At 48.0% G+C, this 18,267-nt stretch overlaps 1 protein-coding gene across 4 annotated transcripts in view; it reads right to left on the bottom strand.

Moving 5' to 3' along the window:
• The window catches only part of LOC137538677 (alpha-1,3-mannosyl-glycoprotein 4-beta-N-acetylglucosaminyltransferase C-like), a 123,193-nt gene that overhangs the window by 11,319 nt on the left and 93,607 nt on the right, over window positions 1-18,267 (bottom strand). For all 4 annotated transcript variants that reach the window (XM_068260963.1, XM_068260965.1, XM_068260964.1 and 1 more), the window contains exon 2: window positions 2,543-2,692. In XM_068260963.1, coding sequence (XP_068117064.1) covers window positions 2,543-2,665 — 123 coding nt within the window. In that variant the 5' untranslated portion in view covers window positions 2,666-2,692. The remainder of the gene's footprint in view (window positions 1-2,542; window positions 2,693-18,267) is intronic.

The following is an 18,267-nucleotide window of genomic DNA, read 5'->3' as shown; positions in this document are numbered from 1 at the left end:
CGTGGCAATGACCGGATGAGGGCGGAGCTAACTGTAATTTAAAGCGAACCCGGGGTGAGGGTTTATTTCCTTTTAAACAATACTAGTTGCCTGGCGGCCCTGCTGATCTATTTGGCTGCAGTAATAAACTGAATTACACCAGCAACAAGCATGCAGCTACTCTTCTCAGTTCTGACAATATTGTCAGAAACCCCTGACCTGCTGCATGCTTGTTCAGGGTCTATGGTTGAAAGAATAAGAGGCAGAGGACCAGCACGGCAGCCAGGCAACTGGTATTGCTTAACCTCCTGAGCGATAATCCCGAGCTGAGCTCGGGGTATATCGCGCAGGAGGATTTCTCAGGATTTGCATCATTTTTTTTTGTTACACGCAGCTAGCACTTTGCTAGCTGCGTGTAACTTCCGATTGCTGCTCGCCGTGCCGTGCAGTCCCCCCCCCCTCCCCGACCCCTTGCGCAGCCTGGCCAATCAGTGCCAGGCAGCGCTGAGGGGTGGATCTGGACTCCCTCCGACGTCACGACGTCCATGACGTCGGTGACGTCATCCCGCCCCCGTCGCCATGGCGACCGGGGAAGCCCAGCAGGAAATCCCATTCTGAACGGGATTTCCTGCTTACTCTGATCGCCGAAGGCGATCGGAGTGGGTGGGGGGATGCCGCTGCGCTGCGGCTATCATGTAGCGAGCCCTGGGCTCGCTACATGATTTAAAAAATAAAAAAAATTAAAAAAATAGTGCTGCGCCACCTCCTGGGCGATATAATTGTATCGCCCAGAGGGTTAAAAGGAGAGAAATATGGCAGCCTCAATATTATTCTCACCTCAGGTTCCCTTGAAAAGTGCAACGCAAAGACAGTGGGCCCAGGTTTTGGTGACCCTTTCCCCAGAAAATTCACATAATTGTGCAGGTTTTCTCAAGAAAATACACATAATGTTGGCAGATATGCCCAGAAAATATGTGCAATCATGTCGGCAGATATGCCCAGAAAATACGTGCAATCATGTCGGCAGATATGCCCAGAAAATACGTCCAATCATGTCGGCAGATATGCCCAGAAAATACGTGCAATCATGTCGGCAGATATGCCCAGAACATACACCTGCTAATATAAATTAAAAAAAAAAAAAAAAACATTTACTCACCTGCAGCAGCAGACCTCCTGTCCCAGCCTCCATCCGGCGCGCAGCTCCCATGGGTGGTTGGGTGGATAGGTAGCCTGGTGGGTGGGTGGGTAGGTAGCCTGGTGACTGGGTAGGTAGGTAGGCAGCCTGGTGGGTGGGTAGGTAGGTAGCCTGGTGGGTGGGTAGGTGAGTAGGTAGCCTGGTGGGTGGGTTGGTAACTAGCCCGGTAGGTAGGTAGGTAGCCTGGTGGGTGGCTGGGTAGCCGGGTGGGTAGGTAGGTAGCCAGGTGGGTAGGTAGGTGGGTGGGTAGGTAGCCAGGTGGTTAGGTAGCCTGGTGGGTGGGTTGGTAACTAGCCCGGTAGGTAGGTAGCCGGGTGGGTGGTTAGGTAGGTAGGTGGGTAGGTAGCCTGGTGGGTGGGTAGGTAGCCGGGTAGGTAGGCAGGTAGCCGGGTGGGTAGGTAGCCGGGTGGGTAGCTATCTACCCTCCCTCACCTCGGGGGGCCCCCCTCCCGGTATGCGCGGCGGGAGAGCGGCAAATACAGGAAGTCTCCGGGGCTCCAGGCAGGCGCTAGAGGCTCAGCGGCCGCTTGGTCTCCAATGTCTCCAACTCTGTATACTGCTCGCTACTTCCTGGTTTAGTAGCGAGCAGTATATAGAGTTGGAGACACCAGAGACCAAGCGGCCGCTGAGCCTCTAGCGCCTGCCTGGAGCCCCGGAGACTTCCTGTATTTGCCGCTCTCCCACCGCGCATACCGGGAGGGGGGCCCCCGAGGTGAGGGAGGATAGGAGTCGGGGCCCCACAGGAAAAAACAAACAAAAAAAACACCACAGCACTACTTAATGGGCCCCTGAAGCAACGGAACTTCAGGGGACCTCGTGCGGCTGCACGGCCGTATGTCCGCCACTGGCTGGCTACCTATATTGGAGGCACCTACCTATCTAACCTATATGGGGGCACCTACCTATCTAACCTATACTGGGGGCAACTATAGGGGCTACCTATACTGGGGCGAAACTATAGCTGGCTACCTATACTGCGGGCACCTATACCTGTCTCCACGTTGGTGCAATTTAGACTGAAAACTGCTAGAATTTGGCTCCACCCACACGATTTGGCTACGCCCATTTTTGGGGGGGCCTCAAGTTAAGGACTGCTTGGGGCCACCATAACCTCAGCTGCACCCCTGATAGACACTAATCTCTCATCAGCAATTTGTACTACAGTTTTTTTGGGGTAATCTGACCACATGACCTAACCTAGCCTTCACTCCGCACACTCATCAATGAGCTTAGGACACCCATGACCCTGTCGCAGGTTCATCAGTTGTCCTTTCTTGGAGGGATAAATATGGGGCGATCACCAACAAGAATAAAGTCCTCTTTCTCCCTGTGATTCTTAGCCAAGTGCTTAGAGAGTTAATTTACCTGAAAGATATAAGGATTAGATGGATCCGGACATTCGATTTCTTCAGGTTGTCTACTGACCAGAAGGATTATACACATGGCCAGACATGACATAGATAGAACCTTCCACAAATTAAATCTCATCCTCTAGACCAGCTGATTTCTTGTTATCTGCAAGAAAAAAAAACACCACATTAGCAGGTCGTTATTTCTGCAGACCTAACAAAAAAAAAAAAAATCATTCAGAGATGCCCTGAGTACAAGCATCATAACCTGGGGCAAAGTATTCATAAAGAGTAGGGCAGATGTCCTACAAGAAATCCCCTGGCAGAGGGATATGATCGGCCTGATCCAATTCACTTTTTCTCCTGGGTCATATTTTAACACCTTATCAATAAAATGCCTCTTAAAGCGGACCTGAACTCAGAACTTCCTTTCTGCTCTACAGGATAAGCAACAGCATAACAACAACAACCTTTAACCTCCCTGGCGGTGCATTTCTGTCTGGAATTAGGAGTCAAAAGCGGTACATTTATTTTTCAAGAAGTTTAGGCCTCCAATTCTTAACCACTTAACCTCCCGCGGTACGAATTTCTCCGTCCCTTTTTTCCCTTCTAAAAAACCAGGGACGGAGAAGTCCGTACGTTCTGCGCTACCTCTCAATGGAGAGAGATAGCTCTCAAGGTCGGGCAAGCCAGGTCGGCAACACACAGGCAGATAAGGTACAGAGACAGAAGGCTGATTCGGTAACCAAGGGCAGGCAGGGTTGGCAACAGGTAATCAGATATGCGTAGGTACCGAATCAGAAAGCAGAGGGATAGTCAGAAATGCAATAGGTCATAACCGATATCAAACAATGCCTAGTCTTGGGTGTGAGGTCTGTGGTATCAACACCCTGGAACTAGTCTGAAGTATAATATGATGGTACACAGTATCCCTAGTCTTGGGTGTGAGGTCCGTGGTCTCGACACCCTGGAACTAGTCTGAAGTATAACACAAAGATAACACAGAAGTAATCTGGCTCAGTGTGAATTCCCAGGTCCTCCGTGTTCTAACACACTGTGGGATCTGACTATGGTCTGAGTGCTTTCACATAAGTGTTCGCAACGGCAGACAACTTGAGACTGACTAGCAGTGACTATATATAGAGCGGCGCTCTCCGGCTCCACCCATCACCGATCAACCAATAGCCACTTGCTCTGGGGTCAGCTGACCAACCTGGTCAGCTGATCCCTCCTCGTTTGTCATAAAGGTCCTGTCTCTCAGCGCGCGCGCGTATTCCTCAACCTGTGTGGACTAACAGACCCAGCCACACCAGATGCACGCTGCTACGTGCAAACCGCCGTGCTGGACGCGGAATCAGCCGCCTTGCTACCAGTAGACGCGGCGGCTTTTCCGCGATCTATTACACGCGATCATTGTGATCTTCCCAGCCTCCTACTGCTTCCTATAAGCGTCCTTCCGGATGTCACATGTAAACAAACACACTGTAGCCATCTTGTGGCCAAATAGTAAAACTACACCCTAAAGCATTTTACATATACAAACACATTACATTTACACAATAAATTAACTCATTACCTCCCACACTCACCAATTTTTATTTTTTTTTTGTAATTAAAAAAAAATACAATAAAAAAAACAAATAGCTACCTTAGGGACTGGACTTTTTAAATATTTTTGTCAAAAGGGTATAACACTGTTACTTTATGAACTATTGGCTTGTAATTAGGGATAGATGCAAAACTGAAAAAAATGCACCTTTATTTCCAAATAAAATATTGTCGCCAAACATTGTGATAGGGACATAATTTAAACGGTTTTATAACCGGGGCAAATGGGCAAATACATTTCATGGGTTTTAATTACAGTAGCATGCATCATTTAAAAACTATAATGGCCGAAAACTGAAAAATAATAATTTTTTCCCACATTTTTTCCTATTTTCCCATGAAAACACATTTAGAATAAAATAATTCTTGCCATAATGTCCCACCTAAAGAAAGCCTAATTGGTGGCGAAAAAAACAAGATATAGTTAATTTCATTGCGATAAGTAATAATAAAGTTATAGACGAATGAATGGAAGGAGCGCTGAAAGGTGAAAATTGCTCTGGTGTTCAAGGGGTAAAACCCCTAAGTGGTGAAGTGGTTAAGTCTTAACTCACCAAAATATATCAGAATAAAAGTCTGGTAGACATTCTGCATATAAATAAAAGACTAGTATACAAATGTATTAAAAAAAAGAAAAAAATCATCAATAAACTGAAAAAAAAAGGAAAACTGTACAAATAAGGCAGCAGATTATACACCATGTACATATATACCTAGTACACCTCCCGTGTATGTTAGATTTTAAAGCAGGGAACTGCACAGAGTCCAACATTGCAGTCAGGGCAGTAGATGCGCGACTCCTTTCTGACCTTTTTCCCTTTCTCATCAGTCTTAGAGCAGAAAACAACTTGTCCTGCACGGTGTGTTTTGTTTGGGGGTGGGGGGTATGCTGGGAAGTGACGACCAACGAGTCGCTCTGGGTTCACAACGTAGGAGGCATACATCAGCTGCAGTCTGGTACTTCAAGCAGATGCACTTGCACATCTTCCATACAAAGTCTGCGTGAGTAAGTGACCTGTCACTACGCTTCTTAAAGATGATATAAGCATTCCAGAGACATTGCTCCAGGAGATGCTGAAATATTTTTTTTTAATATTTATTTTGTTGTTTTCGGACAGCGGGGTAAAAGGTAATCGCCTGTTTGGCTCTGTCCACTCCACCCTTTGTAAAATTGTAGTCGACCACGACCTGCGATTTATCAATGTCTTTTCCTCCTCTCGTTCTGGTGGGGACAGTGGAGGTGTCGTGCACTGTGGAGAGGAGAGACATCTTTTTTTTTTTTTTAATCACGCCAGCGGAGTGCCAGCATCTTTCCCTTCTGCCAAGCAGCTATGTTTCCAGGCTTCAGCTTCTGCTTCACAAATGCTGATGGCATCTCCCGCCTGTTAGGCCTAATTGTGCCGTAGGCATCAGTCCTATGCTTTATCAGGATCTCAAAGAGCTTAGGGGAGCTATAAAAATTGTCCGTGGTGACACAGTAGCCTTTGTCCAGTAACGGCTCAACAAGGGACAGTACTGAAGATGTCTCCAATCCATAGTCGCTGAACCTCCGGTTGAACTTGGTTCCCTTTCCAGTAGTGATGCTCGGATGTCTTGATCCATGAATTTGGCAACCACGGCCATTGTTAAAAAAAAAAAAAAAATCTGCCTCCGGCGTGATTGGTTCCACATTATAAAATGCGTCTACGCTACAACACCGATTTTCGGTCGTGATTGAGGCAATCACGGCCGGATCCAGATTTTCTTTTAACGTTAATAGCAAAGCCCCAATACATGCTACAATCCCCCAAATTGCATAAATTATCAAGGTGATAAGGGGCTACAACTTGAACAAAACAAAAAAATTCCCAAAATAATTTTTGGTTTTTGAGAAAATGGATTTTAAAACGAAAGCGACACTTTAAATGGGGCTATTAATTGGTAATAAGTAGTTTTAAACAGGGAAATACACGTTAAGCAATCACAGAGGTGAAGGTGAGTCCCTAGGCACTTGGCGGTGATGGTACCACTGTAATAGGATGAGTGGCTGACGCCAAAAAGACCCAGAGAGGTTTTTGTAAAAAAAATTTTTGGGGGGGGGGGGGGTTTGCAGCGATTAGCAATGACATAACAGCAGAGTTGTCAGTGGACCTGGGCAGTGTGAACGCGGACTTTAGTAGCGACTGAGTCAGGAGGTCAAAGCGGCCGGTCAGTGCGGCAGCACAGAAGGACCATGGCAACTCACTGGTAGTACCACAGTGTAATAGTGCTGCACAAAAAATAAGATGCGTCAATGGACCCGGGCAGTGTGAACGCAGAGTGTAGTAGCGACTAAGTCAGGAGGACAAAGCCGGCGGTCAGTTCGGCAACACAGAAGGACCATGGCAACTCACTGGTAGTACCACAGCCGAAAAATAAACCAAGGTAGGCAGTTTGTAACTTTCTTTAGAAAGGCAGGCATGGTCAACACAGCAGCCACTTCATGTCCCCCTGTGCCAGACAATAGGAGCCAGGAACTCACCTTCCACCCACGCCTGGTTGATTTTCAGGAAGGAGAGTTTGTTCACAGAGGCGTGGGAGAGCCGAGAGTGCTTCTCGTTGACCACGCCACCGGCCGCACTGAAGCATCTCTAGGAGAGGACACTGGAAGGGGGGCAGGACAGGAGTTCCAGGCGTACTGAGCAAGCTCCCTCCAGATGTCCAGTCTCTTGACCCAGTACTCCAAGGGATCCACAGGGCTGTCAGTGTCATAGAGGCAGCTGAATGACCCCATGTAGTCAGCCACCATGCTGGTTATTTGCTGCTGGTTGAAGGTGGATGCTGTGGCTGGCACCTCTGCTGTGGGCTGCTGCACTGCATACAGGCTCTTGCTTAGGCTCTTCAGATCTCCGGGGCGCCAGTTGCTGCTGCTGGTGGTAGTTGTTGTGCTGCTGGTGGCGATGTCAGGCACCTGTTGCTGGGTTGGCAGAGCAGTTACAGTGGGGGTGGAAGGAATGTTTTCCAGTAGTCTGCGCACAAGGGTCCCCTGCAACTCCCTTGTGCATTGCTTGGTGGTGGATGGCGTCATGAACTCTCCCAGCTTCCCCTTCAGACGTGCGTCCAGCATCAAGGTGATCCAGATGTCCTCCCTTGAACGCATCTGGATCGCCCGGGGGTCCCTACGAAGGCAGCGCAACATGTGCACACCCATGGGAAACAAGTAGGCCTTGGCAACAAGATCTTCATCGTCCTCGTAGTCCCATATCACATGCCCGTCCTCTTCCTGTGCCATGTAGTCCTCCCCAAGGCGCCATCCCCGTACAACGCCTGCGGCGCTCTGCTCCTCCTCCTCAGCATTCAGGTTAGGAACCTCCAACTCCTCCACTACCTGTAAGCCCTCTTGTGCTGCCATCTGCTCCTTTTCCTCAGGGCTTCCTCCCCATGCTCAATTAAATCGCACATTGCCTGGTCCAGCAGGCAAACCATGGGCACCCACTGACACACGGAAGCCCGCTCCTCACTGACCATCTTGGTTGCCTCCAGGAAGGGACTCAGCACCAGGCATACTTGCCGCATGTATCCACTGACTTGCACTGATGATGGGGACTTGCTGGTTGCTGGGGACAGTTTGGTCTAACATGTAGGTGTGATGACCTTTACGGAAAGTCGTGCGTAATCGCCAACGATTTTCGTATGGTCCAGCACTATTACTGTCAGTCCTGTGTAAATGTACAATAGATGTATTTTCCCTCTCTTCTCTTAAAAGCAGGGTCTCTCACCCCCTCCACTTCCTCCAGCTTTTCACACGTAACTGGTGACACATAGGTGTTACAAGCTAGGACCAAATGGTGGCCATGGAGTAGCTTCAGCAGACTCAGCAGATAACAATCAGTCCCTTTGCTTCCCTCCAAAACTGAACAAACAATAGACCAATTTAATTTATTAAGAATTCAAAATAGGCTTGTCACAGACAGACAAAAAATACATTTTGTGATACCCATAAACCAGTTCTATCATCCACCCGAATTACAATTTTCCAACTGTCAGGGGTCAGACGGGAAACTGCTTTATTCAGCATGCGCAGACCGAACGTGATAGAATAGGCATGTGTAGCCTCAGTTGATAAAGGGTCGCAGGCCGCTTATGAATATAGTCTCGGATTTGCGATACGCCAATCTGGGGCGGAGTCACACAGATGATTAATAAATGTCACATTTTATGCTCTGAGTTCTGGGGGCGGCAACCTTGCTGATTAGGAGTTAACCCCGCCTGAGACACACCTACTTTCCAGGTAAAGACAGCCCAAAACTCAGTTCCTATAAAAGTGGGGGCAGGAACAAACCCGCCCAGTTCTCCAAATTCCATCGACCAGGACTGTCCATGCATGCGTTCAAGGAGGACCGAACGCATGCTGTGTTTCAAGGACTCTTAACAGTAATGCCCACTTTAAACCGGACTCTGTTTCTTCATTCTCCAAATGGACTGCTCAGCTGTAACTAAAGTAAGAACTTTCTGATTGTACCCCTTTTATTTTTAAGCTTTGTGTGTATATGTTAATTAGTGTATAAAAATGTATGTAATGCATTTTTGTTATTAAACGTTTAAAAAATAGTTTAGCTGTTATGACCTGTTGCTGGAAATACACAATCATACCTATTCTCCTGAAACCGCTACCCTGTGTTTAATAGAAGTGTACATTTATAACCCTTATGCGTGGATCCGGCTCAGATATTCAGATCTGACCCAGATTCCTGCATACTGCAAAGGGTTAACAGAGCGTTCTCGAAGTATTAGCATAATTACAGTAGCGGGCTGTTTAACCCGCTTGGTGGCAGATCTTTGAAGTGTATGTGAGTAGTGAATCCTTTGACGTCTGAATGCTCCCTCCGATAGTTCGCTCATCAACTTGCGAAGTCAGGTTACGCTTCGTGACGAGCAAAATGACAGAGTGAGAGGATTTCTGACGCCGATCGATCGACATCGATCGCGGACCGGCCCTTGTGGTCTGTGACAGTAGGCCTTAACAGCCAGCTGACACAGCCGCTCCAACATGGCCAGAGTAGAATTCCAGCGAGTTGGCATATCTATTATCAGGCGGTGTGGCTTGCCATACTGCTGCTGTAAGGTGGACAGGAATACAGAGGCAGTGGCTGAGCGTCGGAAAAACCGTACCACCTCCCGGGCATCTTGCAGCAGGTCGTTCATCGCCGGTGGGTGCGCAGGAAGCGCTGCACCACAAGATTCAGCACGTGGGCCAAGCATGGGGATGTGCTGGATGTTTCCCTGCTGCACTGCGGCCACCAGGTTGGCCCAGTTATCGGCTGCCACATGCCCCACTTCCAGGCCTCTGGGGGTCAGCCACCTATGCTTCTGCTTCCTGAGGGCGGCCAGGACGTTGGCGGCCGTAAGCTTCTACTTCCCCAGGGTCACCAATTTTAGCAGCGCTTGGCAGTGCCGAGGCTTAGCGCTGCTGCTGCCAAGGCGGGTGTAAGGCTTGGTGGTGTATTCTCCACAGTCAGCATGCAACGCATGAGCTGGCGTGGAGGAGGTACACACACTAGCACAAGGAAACAGGCTATCCCTAGTATAGTGGAGGGGAGGACTGACTCCAATAGGAGATTGTGGCGCACAGAGCCGGTGCAGATCTGACAGCCACAAACAATGCTTTCGTTATAACGTCTCAGCGCAAAGTAGCGCTGAGCGCATAAACCAGAACTGAGGAGATCAGGACAGGTAGACAGAATGAACGCTTGCTAGCTAGCGGCTACTTAGCGACAGCAAGCGTCCAAAACAAGACAGACTGGAATGAGGCAGCCAATGCGATTGCAGCGATGGCGTGCCTCACAAAGACAGGACAGGATAGTCAGGAAATAGCAGGATCAAGATAGATGAACGTAACACAGACAAATATACAATAAGTATGTTTTCCTAGCGTATTACAATTACAGCTATCAATGAAACTATTTGTAACGTCTGACTAACATATGTATATATCGGCAATGAACCGATATATGACATAAGCAGGAACGCTGACTAGGACTGGAGTAATACAGGGAACAGGACTCAGAAGGATTCGCTATCTCTTCGCAGAGATGAACGCAATCCACAAACGGTAACAGAACAGGATTCAGAAGGATTCGTTATCTCTTCGCAGAGATGAACGCAATCCACAAACAGTAACAGAACAGGATTCAGAAGGATTCGTTATCTCTTCGCAGAGATGAACGCAATCCACAAACGGTAACAGGACAGGATTCAGAAGGATTCGTTATCTCCTCGCAGAGATGAACGCAATCCACAAACGGTAACAGAACAGGATTCAGAAGGATTCGTTATCTCCTCGCAGAGATGAACGCAATCCACAAACAGTAACAGAACAGGATTCAGAAGGATTCGTTATCTCTTCGCAGAGATGAACGCAATCCACAAACGGTAACAGAACGGGATTCAGAAGGATTCGTTATCTCTTCGCAGAGATGAACGCAATCCACAAACAGTAACAGAACAGGATTCAGAAGGATTCGTTATCTCTTCGCAGAGATGAACGCAATCCACAAACGGTAACAGGACAGGATTCAGAAGGATTCGTTATCTCCTCGCAGAGATGAACGCAATCCACAAACGGTAACAGAACAGGATTCAGAAGGATTCGTTATCTCTTCGCAGAGATGAACGCAATCCACAAACAGAACCAGGAGCAGGGTAACTACCTCAGCACGGGTGGTCACGGTACGCGCAACCTACCAAAACGTGCTGGAAAGCTGACTAACTGCACACAGGATATAAACAGTTCGTGTACGTATACATCAGCGACACGGATGTATCAACGTAACACAAATACAAGGAAAATAATAAACGTGCTGGTATGCATATATATTGGCAATGAACCAATATATGATGCAAAGACCAGCAAAGTATCTTTAGAACAAGAAACACGATCGAGGGCCGAAGCGACAGCAAGACAGGCTTAAACTGAAGCTATGAAAACCCAAGGAAACCCTGCAGGAAGCAGATCTTTATACTGAGGTCATCCAATGGGAGCAGACATGCAGATTCCCACACAGGTGAATGATAATCAGTCACAAGCTGACAGCAGGGAAAGACAGACAAAGCTATGCAGCTTGCATGGAAAGACATCAGAACTGCCTGAGCTGCAGCACTACTACTTCCAGCAACACCTGCTGCAGCAGCGATCATTACAGCGGGCTTGCTTTGCCGGTGTGGAGGGAGTGGGATGAGAGGAGCCTGCTGCATCCCCCCTGATCCCGCGTGGTGGCACCATTAACTGGGCTGCTGCGCTGTTGTCTTCCCTCCCTTCCACCAGTGTCACTCAGTGGGCCGTAAAGGACAGGTAGCGACCTGTCCCAAATCGGCTACTCTACGAGTCCATGGTCACGTGGACCCGCTTGCCCACAGAGTAGTCGAGCGAACGGGCCACGTTTCCCACCACAAACTTGAGTGCTGGGATGGCGTCCCTGGAAAAATAGTGGCGACTGGGGATTTGCCACTCGGGGATGCCAAATTGAAGCAGTGTCTGCATATCGCTCCCCTCCTGCACCAGGGAGTAGGAAAGGAGCTGTGATGCCATGGCCTGGGTCCGCAAGCCATTTCGTTTGCGGATGCGCCTGTGGCTTGGAGGCAGAGGCTTGGTCAGACCCTGAAAGGTGTCGCTCAGCAGGGTCCGACCACGATGTGATGCAGGGGAGACAGAGGAGAGAGACGACAGGCTGCCAGCCTCAATGTCTGTGTCCTGAGCCGAGGTGGAATAGCTTTCGCGTGCTAGTACTGCTGCTGCGGCGGGGGATTCACGACCCTGAGGGAGGGATGATGCTGCTGTGGTGGTGGGCCTTGTGCTCTCAGCACCCCCTCCCTGCTTGCAGTGCCTGCCTCCTCTTGAACTCCTCATACTGATGGTAGTGGCAGCTCTTCAGGTGGCCCTGGAGGGATGAGGTACCCATCTTGGACATATTTTTCCCATGGCTCAATTTTTTGCTGCATAACTTACAGACCGCATATTTTTTGTTCTGGCTTGACACCTCAAAAAAAGTTCCATACCGGTGACTTCAATTTACTGTAGCCCTGTAGGCTAGCGCTAGCAGAGGGTGCAGTGGAACAATCTGTGCTTGGGGGTTGCATGGTGGTGGTGCCGGCTGAAGCAGTGTCCTGTCTACTTCCTCCACACCCACTGCTGCACCTGCCTGTCTGACATATGGTGATATCCTTGCCTAGGCCTAGGTGACTCGTCATTCTGGTCCAACCATTCTTCCACGGACTCAGGCTGCACATACGGACGGTCTACAACATCATCATCGTCATCATCAAGCTCTTCCTCTGACTCCCCCACCTCCTCTTCCGCCCCTACATCCCCAGACACAGACCCCTCCTCAACATCGTCCAATAAGAGTTGTGATTCTGTCCCGAGCTGAATCTCCTCCATATCAGTCCCCAGTAGGTCCTGAGCTTCACCCATCAATATGTTCCCAGATGCCGGACTGAGGGACATATCGCTGTCATCTTGGGAGGGCTGCTGACCACTGACTGCTGGGGTGGATGTCACAGCAAGCGTGGGGCGTTGGCTGCTGCTGCTTGGAGTGCTGCTTACAGTAGAGGTGTGGGATGCAGTCATGATGTCCATCAATACGTCAGGTTCCATCTGCTCAACCACCACACGGGGACCAGATGTATTAAAATATTGTGATAACGGCGTCCGCTGACTCGGCCCACGCTGTGATGCCCTTTCTTCTGCACTACGACCCCGTACAGCTGGGCGTCCTCTCCCTGGCCGTGGAGCAGTCCCAGAAGTGGCTGAAGCAATGAAACTCCCTTTCCTGACACCCCCACGAACCCTGCCAGACATTGCTAATGAATCACTGCAAAATGAGATGATTAATACCAGTGAGCAGAGTACATTGTAACCAAAGGTTATCACTGGGTAATGAGATGATTAATACCAGTGAGCACAGTACAACCTAAGTGAAGGGTATCACTGGGAATGAGATGATTAATACTAGTGAGCAGAGTACAATGTAACTAAATAAAGCAGAGGGAGACCGAGAGCCCCAATAGTGTAATTCGTCTTGGGGACAACAAAATAAATGAGAAGTTAAAATTATACTTACAAACCAGGGTTACCAATAGGCAACCACTGTATAGGCAGGTGGGGAGAACAATCCTGACCCCACTCAGGAATAAAAAGTCGCTCTCTGTAGACAGGAAAATAGGGTAACAACCCTCCACCCAGGGTGGACTCAATGTAGTGTACAAGATACAGAGGCGCCAAAAGAATAAAAGGTAATTAAATGAACTTAAAAAACCAACTGGTTAAACAGAGGAGGCAGCGGTGGTCTTACCCCCTCCAAACAGACACAGGCAAGGACTGCGATTCAGACAGTCAACAATTTATTCAGAACTCCAAAAAATAATGCAACGCGTTTCACGGGCCATACATCCCGCTTCCTCAGGCAAAATACAGTAGGAGTCACAGCTGCAGAAAATACACAAACAGACAACCAGAGGCATAAAATCGTCAAAGTGCTGATATGAATACGTAAATTTACATTTTGCATTACATTTTAGTGACAAGTTGTGCGCGGGTAATAAATATTAGTTTCGAACTGATTGTAGTCTCAAAGGTATGCTTGACAGCTTTAGAATGAGTAGGGGGAATGTTAATGGTGCATTGCGCTGAACAGAGTAAGACCAATGATAAATACAAACAAATATGCAAATACTCAAGTAAAAATTGGCTGGGTTTGCTGCCGGTTGTTGCGGACATCATGCAGAACAACAGCGAATAGTGGGTGAAATTGGGAGAAAGGGTTGACGTGGTCTAGAGGAGGAGGAAGTGGGGGGGGTTTGGAATGGATAAAAAATAGGTGGGGGTGTTTTTGGCAGCAAGTAAACAAGGGTATAAGGAGAAGGCAGACTTACCATCTGTATTATATCCCAGATCACCTGGTCCTCAATACAGTTGGTTAACCTGTGACATTACATCCTTATATACAAATATTCCACATCAATTCGGCCTTTCTGCTATTCAATATTATCTCACCACTATTCCCAATATGCCCCCCTTACAACAACAGTTCCTTCTCCACTGCATTGAGTTCATTTTGAACAACAACATTTTCACATTTAATGACTGTAATTATCATCAGGTTAGCTGTACAGCTATGGGGAGCTGCTTTGCACCCTCGTACGCTAACTTGACCATGGGATTGATTGAAAAACATTACTCATCAATGATCACCCGTTCAAAAACAATATAATCCTATATAAACGCTATATTGATGACCTATTTTTCATTTGGAAGGGTGATACCACCCTCATTGCTGATTTCATATTATTCCTCAACAGTAACAAAGCCCGACTCAATTTTACTGCCCAATACCACCCTACCACAATCAACTACCTCAACCTTACTATTTCCATAGTTAACAACTCCATACAAACCAAAACATACTTCAAAACAGTAGACTACAACAATTTCATTCATTTCAACAGTTTTCACCACCTCCCTTGGACCCAGAATACCCCATATAGCCAGTTTAAAAGGATTTTTAGAAACTGTTCCGATATCAATGACTACAATACTCAATCCGATATTCTTGCAAAAAAATTCTGAGAGAAAATACCCTAAGAAGCTGATCCGCGATGCACGGCATAAGGCCAAAATCCAACCATCCACTAATAAAACCATCCCCAATCCTACCACTGACAATAACCCTCAATCTAGATTCATCACAAAATACTGCAAAGAACACTCAATCATTAGATCTATTTTACATAATCGCTGGGAAATCCTGCTCCAGGACCCCTACCTTAAACCCCTATTACCTACCCGACCGCAAATCATCTATAGGAGAGCACCCAACCTCCGTGGCCTGTTAGCTCCCAGTAAACTTCGAAACCATCCTCCCTCCGCCTCGTCCAGTACACTTCCCCCCGGCACCTGGGCCTGTAACCACACCCGCTGTTTAGCCTGTCCTTTCATTACCAACACGGTCAGCTTCAGTTCTCACACCACAGGTACTTAATACCAAATAAAAAAAACATATCTCATGCCATTCCAAATGTATCATCTATCTCATTTCCTGTTCTTGCCGTCTCCAGTATATTGGCGGAACCACACAAGAAGCCCGTAGTAGGATAGGACAGCACAAAAGGAATATCCTCAAACGCTTCCCTTTGCACAGTGTCTCACGTCACTTTCACCACACACACACGACACCTTCACCATCACGCTCATTGATCAGATCAACGACAGTGCCCCGGCGGCCTCTGTTACCCTAAAAAAGCTGGTAAGTCTGCCTTCTCCTTATACCCTTGTTTACTTGCTGCCAAAAACACCCCCACCTGTTTTTTATCCATTCCAACACCCTCCCTCCTTCCTCCTCCTCTAGATCACGTCAACCCTTTCTCCCAATTTCACCCACTATTCACTGTTCTGCATGATGTCCGCAACAACTGGCAGGAAACCCAGCTAATTTTTACTTTGAGTATTTGCATATTTGTTTGTATTTATCATTGGTCTTACTCTGTTCAGCACAATGCACCATTAACATTCCCCCTACCTATTTTAAAGCTGTCAAGCATGCCTTTGAGGCTACTATCAGTTCGAAACTAATATTTATTACCCGCGCACAACTTGTCACTAAAATGTAATGCAAAATGTAAATTTACGTATTCATATCAGCACTTTGACGATTGTATGCCTCTGGTTGTCTGTTTGTGTATTTTCTGCAGCCGTGACTCCTACTGTATTTTGCCTGAGGAAGCGGGATGTATGGCCCGTGAAACGCGTTGCATTGTTTTTCGAATAAATTGTTGACTGTCTGAATCGCAGTTCTTGCCTGTGTCTGTTTGGAGGGGGTAAGACCACCGCTGCCTCCTCTGTTTAACCAGTTGGTTTTTTAAGTTCATTTAATTACCTTTTATTCTTTTGGCGCCTCTGTATTTTGTACACTACAACGTAACTAAAGGTTATCACTGGGTAATGAGATGATTAATAGCAGTGAGCAGTGAGCACAGTACAACCTAAGTGAAGGGTATCACTGCCAAATGAGATGAATAATACCAGTGAGCACAGTACACAATGTCACTCACAAAACTCAGTGAATGAACAGCACTGGCAGTGGCAGTGTGACTGTCTGTAAGTAGTAGCTGAAGTGTATGACTGGATAGCTGAATACAAGTGAGCACTCTGAACCTGCCTGCCTGCACTAAACACACTAATCACCAGTATACTCTGACTACAATGACTACAGCAATGACTCACTGGCTAGCTAACTAAATACAACTGACAAGTACAATATAAGAGCACTGTTAGAGGAGTAAAAACGCTGGGTTTTGACACTGAAAACACGCTTGCTGAAGGAACAATGGCCTGGAGATGATCCTCTCAGTACCAGAGTCTAGCAAGGACGGAGCTTATTCATCATGGCCGCCGTTTTATATGCAGAAGGGGAGGGCATAGCCTCCCCTCCTGTGATTGGTTGCTAGGGCCTGGCTGGGGGCCTCTGATTGGCCCAGGGAAGTCACTTCTGCCTACTTCCGCTAATCACGACCTAACCATGGCTTCTGCGCCGTTTTCACGAGCGTGAATGCGTTCATTCACGGTCTGCGGAAGCAGATTTTAGTGAATGAAAATTGATCCACGGCGACGAATACCCGTGGCGGATAGCTGAAAAATGGTCGTGGAATCACGGCAATCCGAGCAGCACTGCTTTACAGTGTACAACACAGTATTCCAAATGTACCCGGTCGCCGCCTCACACAGCATATACGACTTTACAACAAAGCGGGCCCGCTTGGATGCAATATATTGGATCCAGCTCAATTGTCCATGCTTTTGTCCCTCTCTGGAACGTAAGTCGTCCGGGAGTTGTCCTCCACCATCTCATAGACCTCCCAGATCTTTAGTTTTGGAGCAGGGTGGGTGGACTCCTCGAAGGTGTCATTGTTGGCAAAGTGGAGGAACTTCATTATGAGCGAAAACTTGTACTCGGACATCACTGTTCTAAAGAACGGGGTCACAAATATTTTGTTTGTGCTCCAATACAATTTCTGCAGGCGCTTCCCCACCACTCCCTGCAGAATGATCAAGCCCAAGACCAACCAGATGTCCTCTCTGGTGACCGGCTCCCAAGTCCTGCTCCTTGAATAGAGCCCTCGTGGAGCAGCCAGTTGTTGGGTGACATATCTGTTTGTCTCCTCCACTATCTTGTCAATAACTGCTTCTGTGAAGAAGAGCTGCAGGTAGGCCAGGGTTTGTGCTCACACTCCTTCAGGCCAGGCTACTCAGTAAAAAGGAAACGTGGGGGCGGTGGCAGGGCCTGAGAAAGGTTGATGGGGCACCAAACCCGGACATCTCTGACTTCGGTGGTGATAGAGTCACAGTCGCTACCTGGGTTGGATGACAGATCCCCAGGTGTGTCACTGGAGTCTGCCAGTGACTGCTGATCGCTGTCCTCCAACTCCACCAGCGCTTCCGCGGTGAGACGCCTTCTGGAGGATGATGCCGTAGTAAACGGCAGGCAGGCAGGCAGAGGTCGGTGCAAACGGCAGGCAGAGAGTTGTCAAATCCAGGCAGAGGTCGGTACAGGCAGCAGGAAAAGAGTAGTCAAAGTCCAGGAAAAAATCAGCAACAGGTAATGAATCAAAATCCAGATAACTCACAGATTACTAGGTTCACAGTACAGCTCACAGCACAGCTCAGTCGCGGCCAGGGAGCAAATGGCAGCATTGCATTGGATACAAACTCACTTGTATTCAACACAAGGCCACTTTCTAGCCAATCAGATCATTTTATTTTTTTTAATTCTCCCTTCCTCCCTCATGACCCCACACTGCCCCACAACGTCACGTTGCACCGCCGCTCTGTCATCCTGATTGGTCGCCGGATCCCCGGGAGATCAGAGCGGTAATAAGGGACTCCAGGGGGCCAGGGGTAAGAAGCCTTGGTCCCGCTGTGCAGAGCGGGACCCAGCAACACAGTGTATGAGCTATTTTTAACCAGCCCAACCTGAGCATGGGCTTACCGCTCCTAGCACACAAAGCCGAACCCACGCTCGGGTCGGGATTACCGCCGGGGGCGGGCGGGGGGGGGGGGGGGGGCTGGGGTGTTAAAGAAAAAGATTTTTGTTACAGCGGATACAAATCTTGCAAAAAAATCTA

The sequence above is a fragment of the Hyperolius riggenbachi genome, chromosome 11 (genome assembly GCF_040937935.1).
Source record: "Hyperolius riggenbachi isolate aHypRig1 chromosome 11, aHypRig1.pri, whole genome shotgun sequence".
NCBI lineage: Eukaryota > Metazoa > Chordata > Amphibia > Anura > Hyperoliidae > Hyperolius > Hyperolius riggenbachi.
Note: the sequence above shows the minus strand (reverse complement) of the source record. Positions and strands in the feature narration are given on the sequence as shown.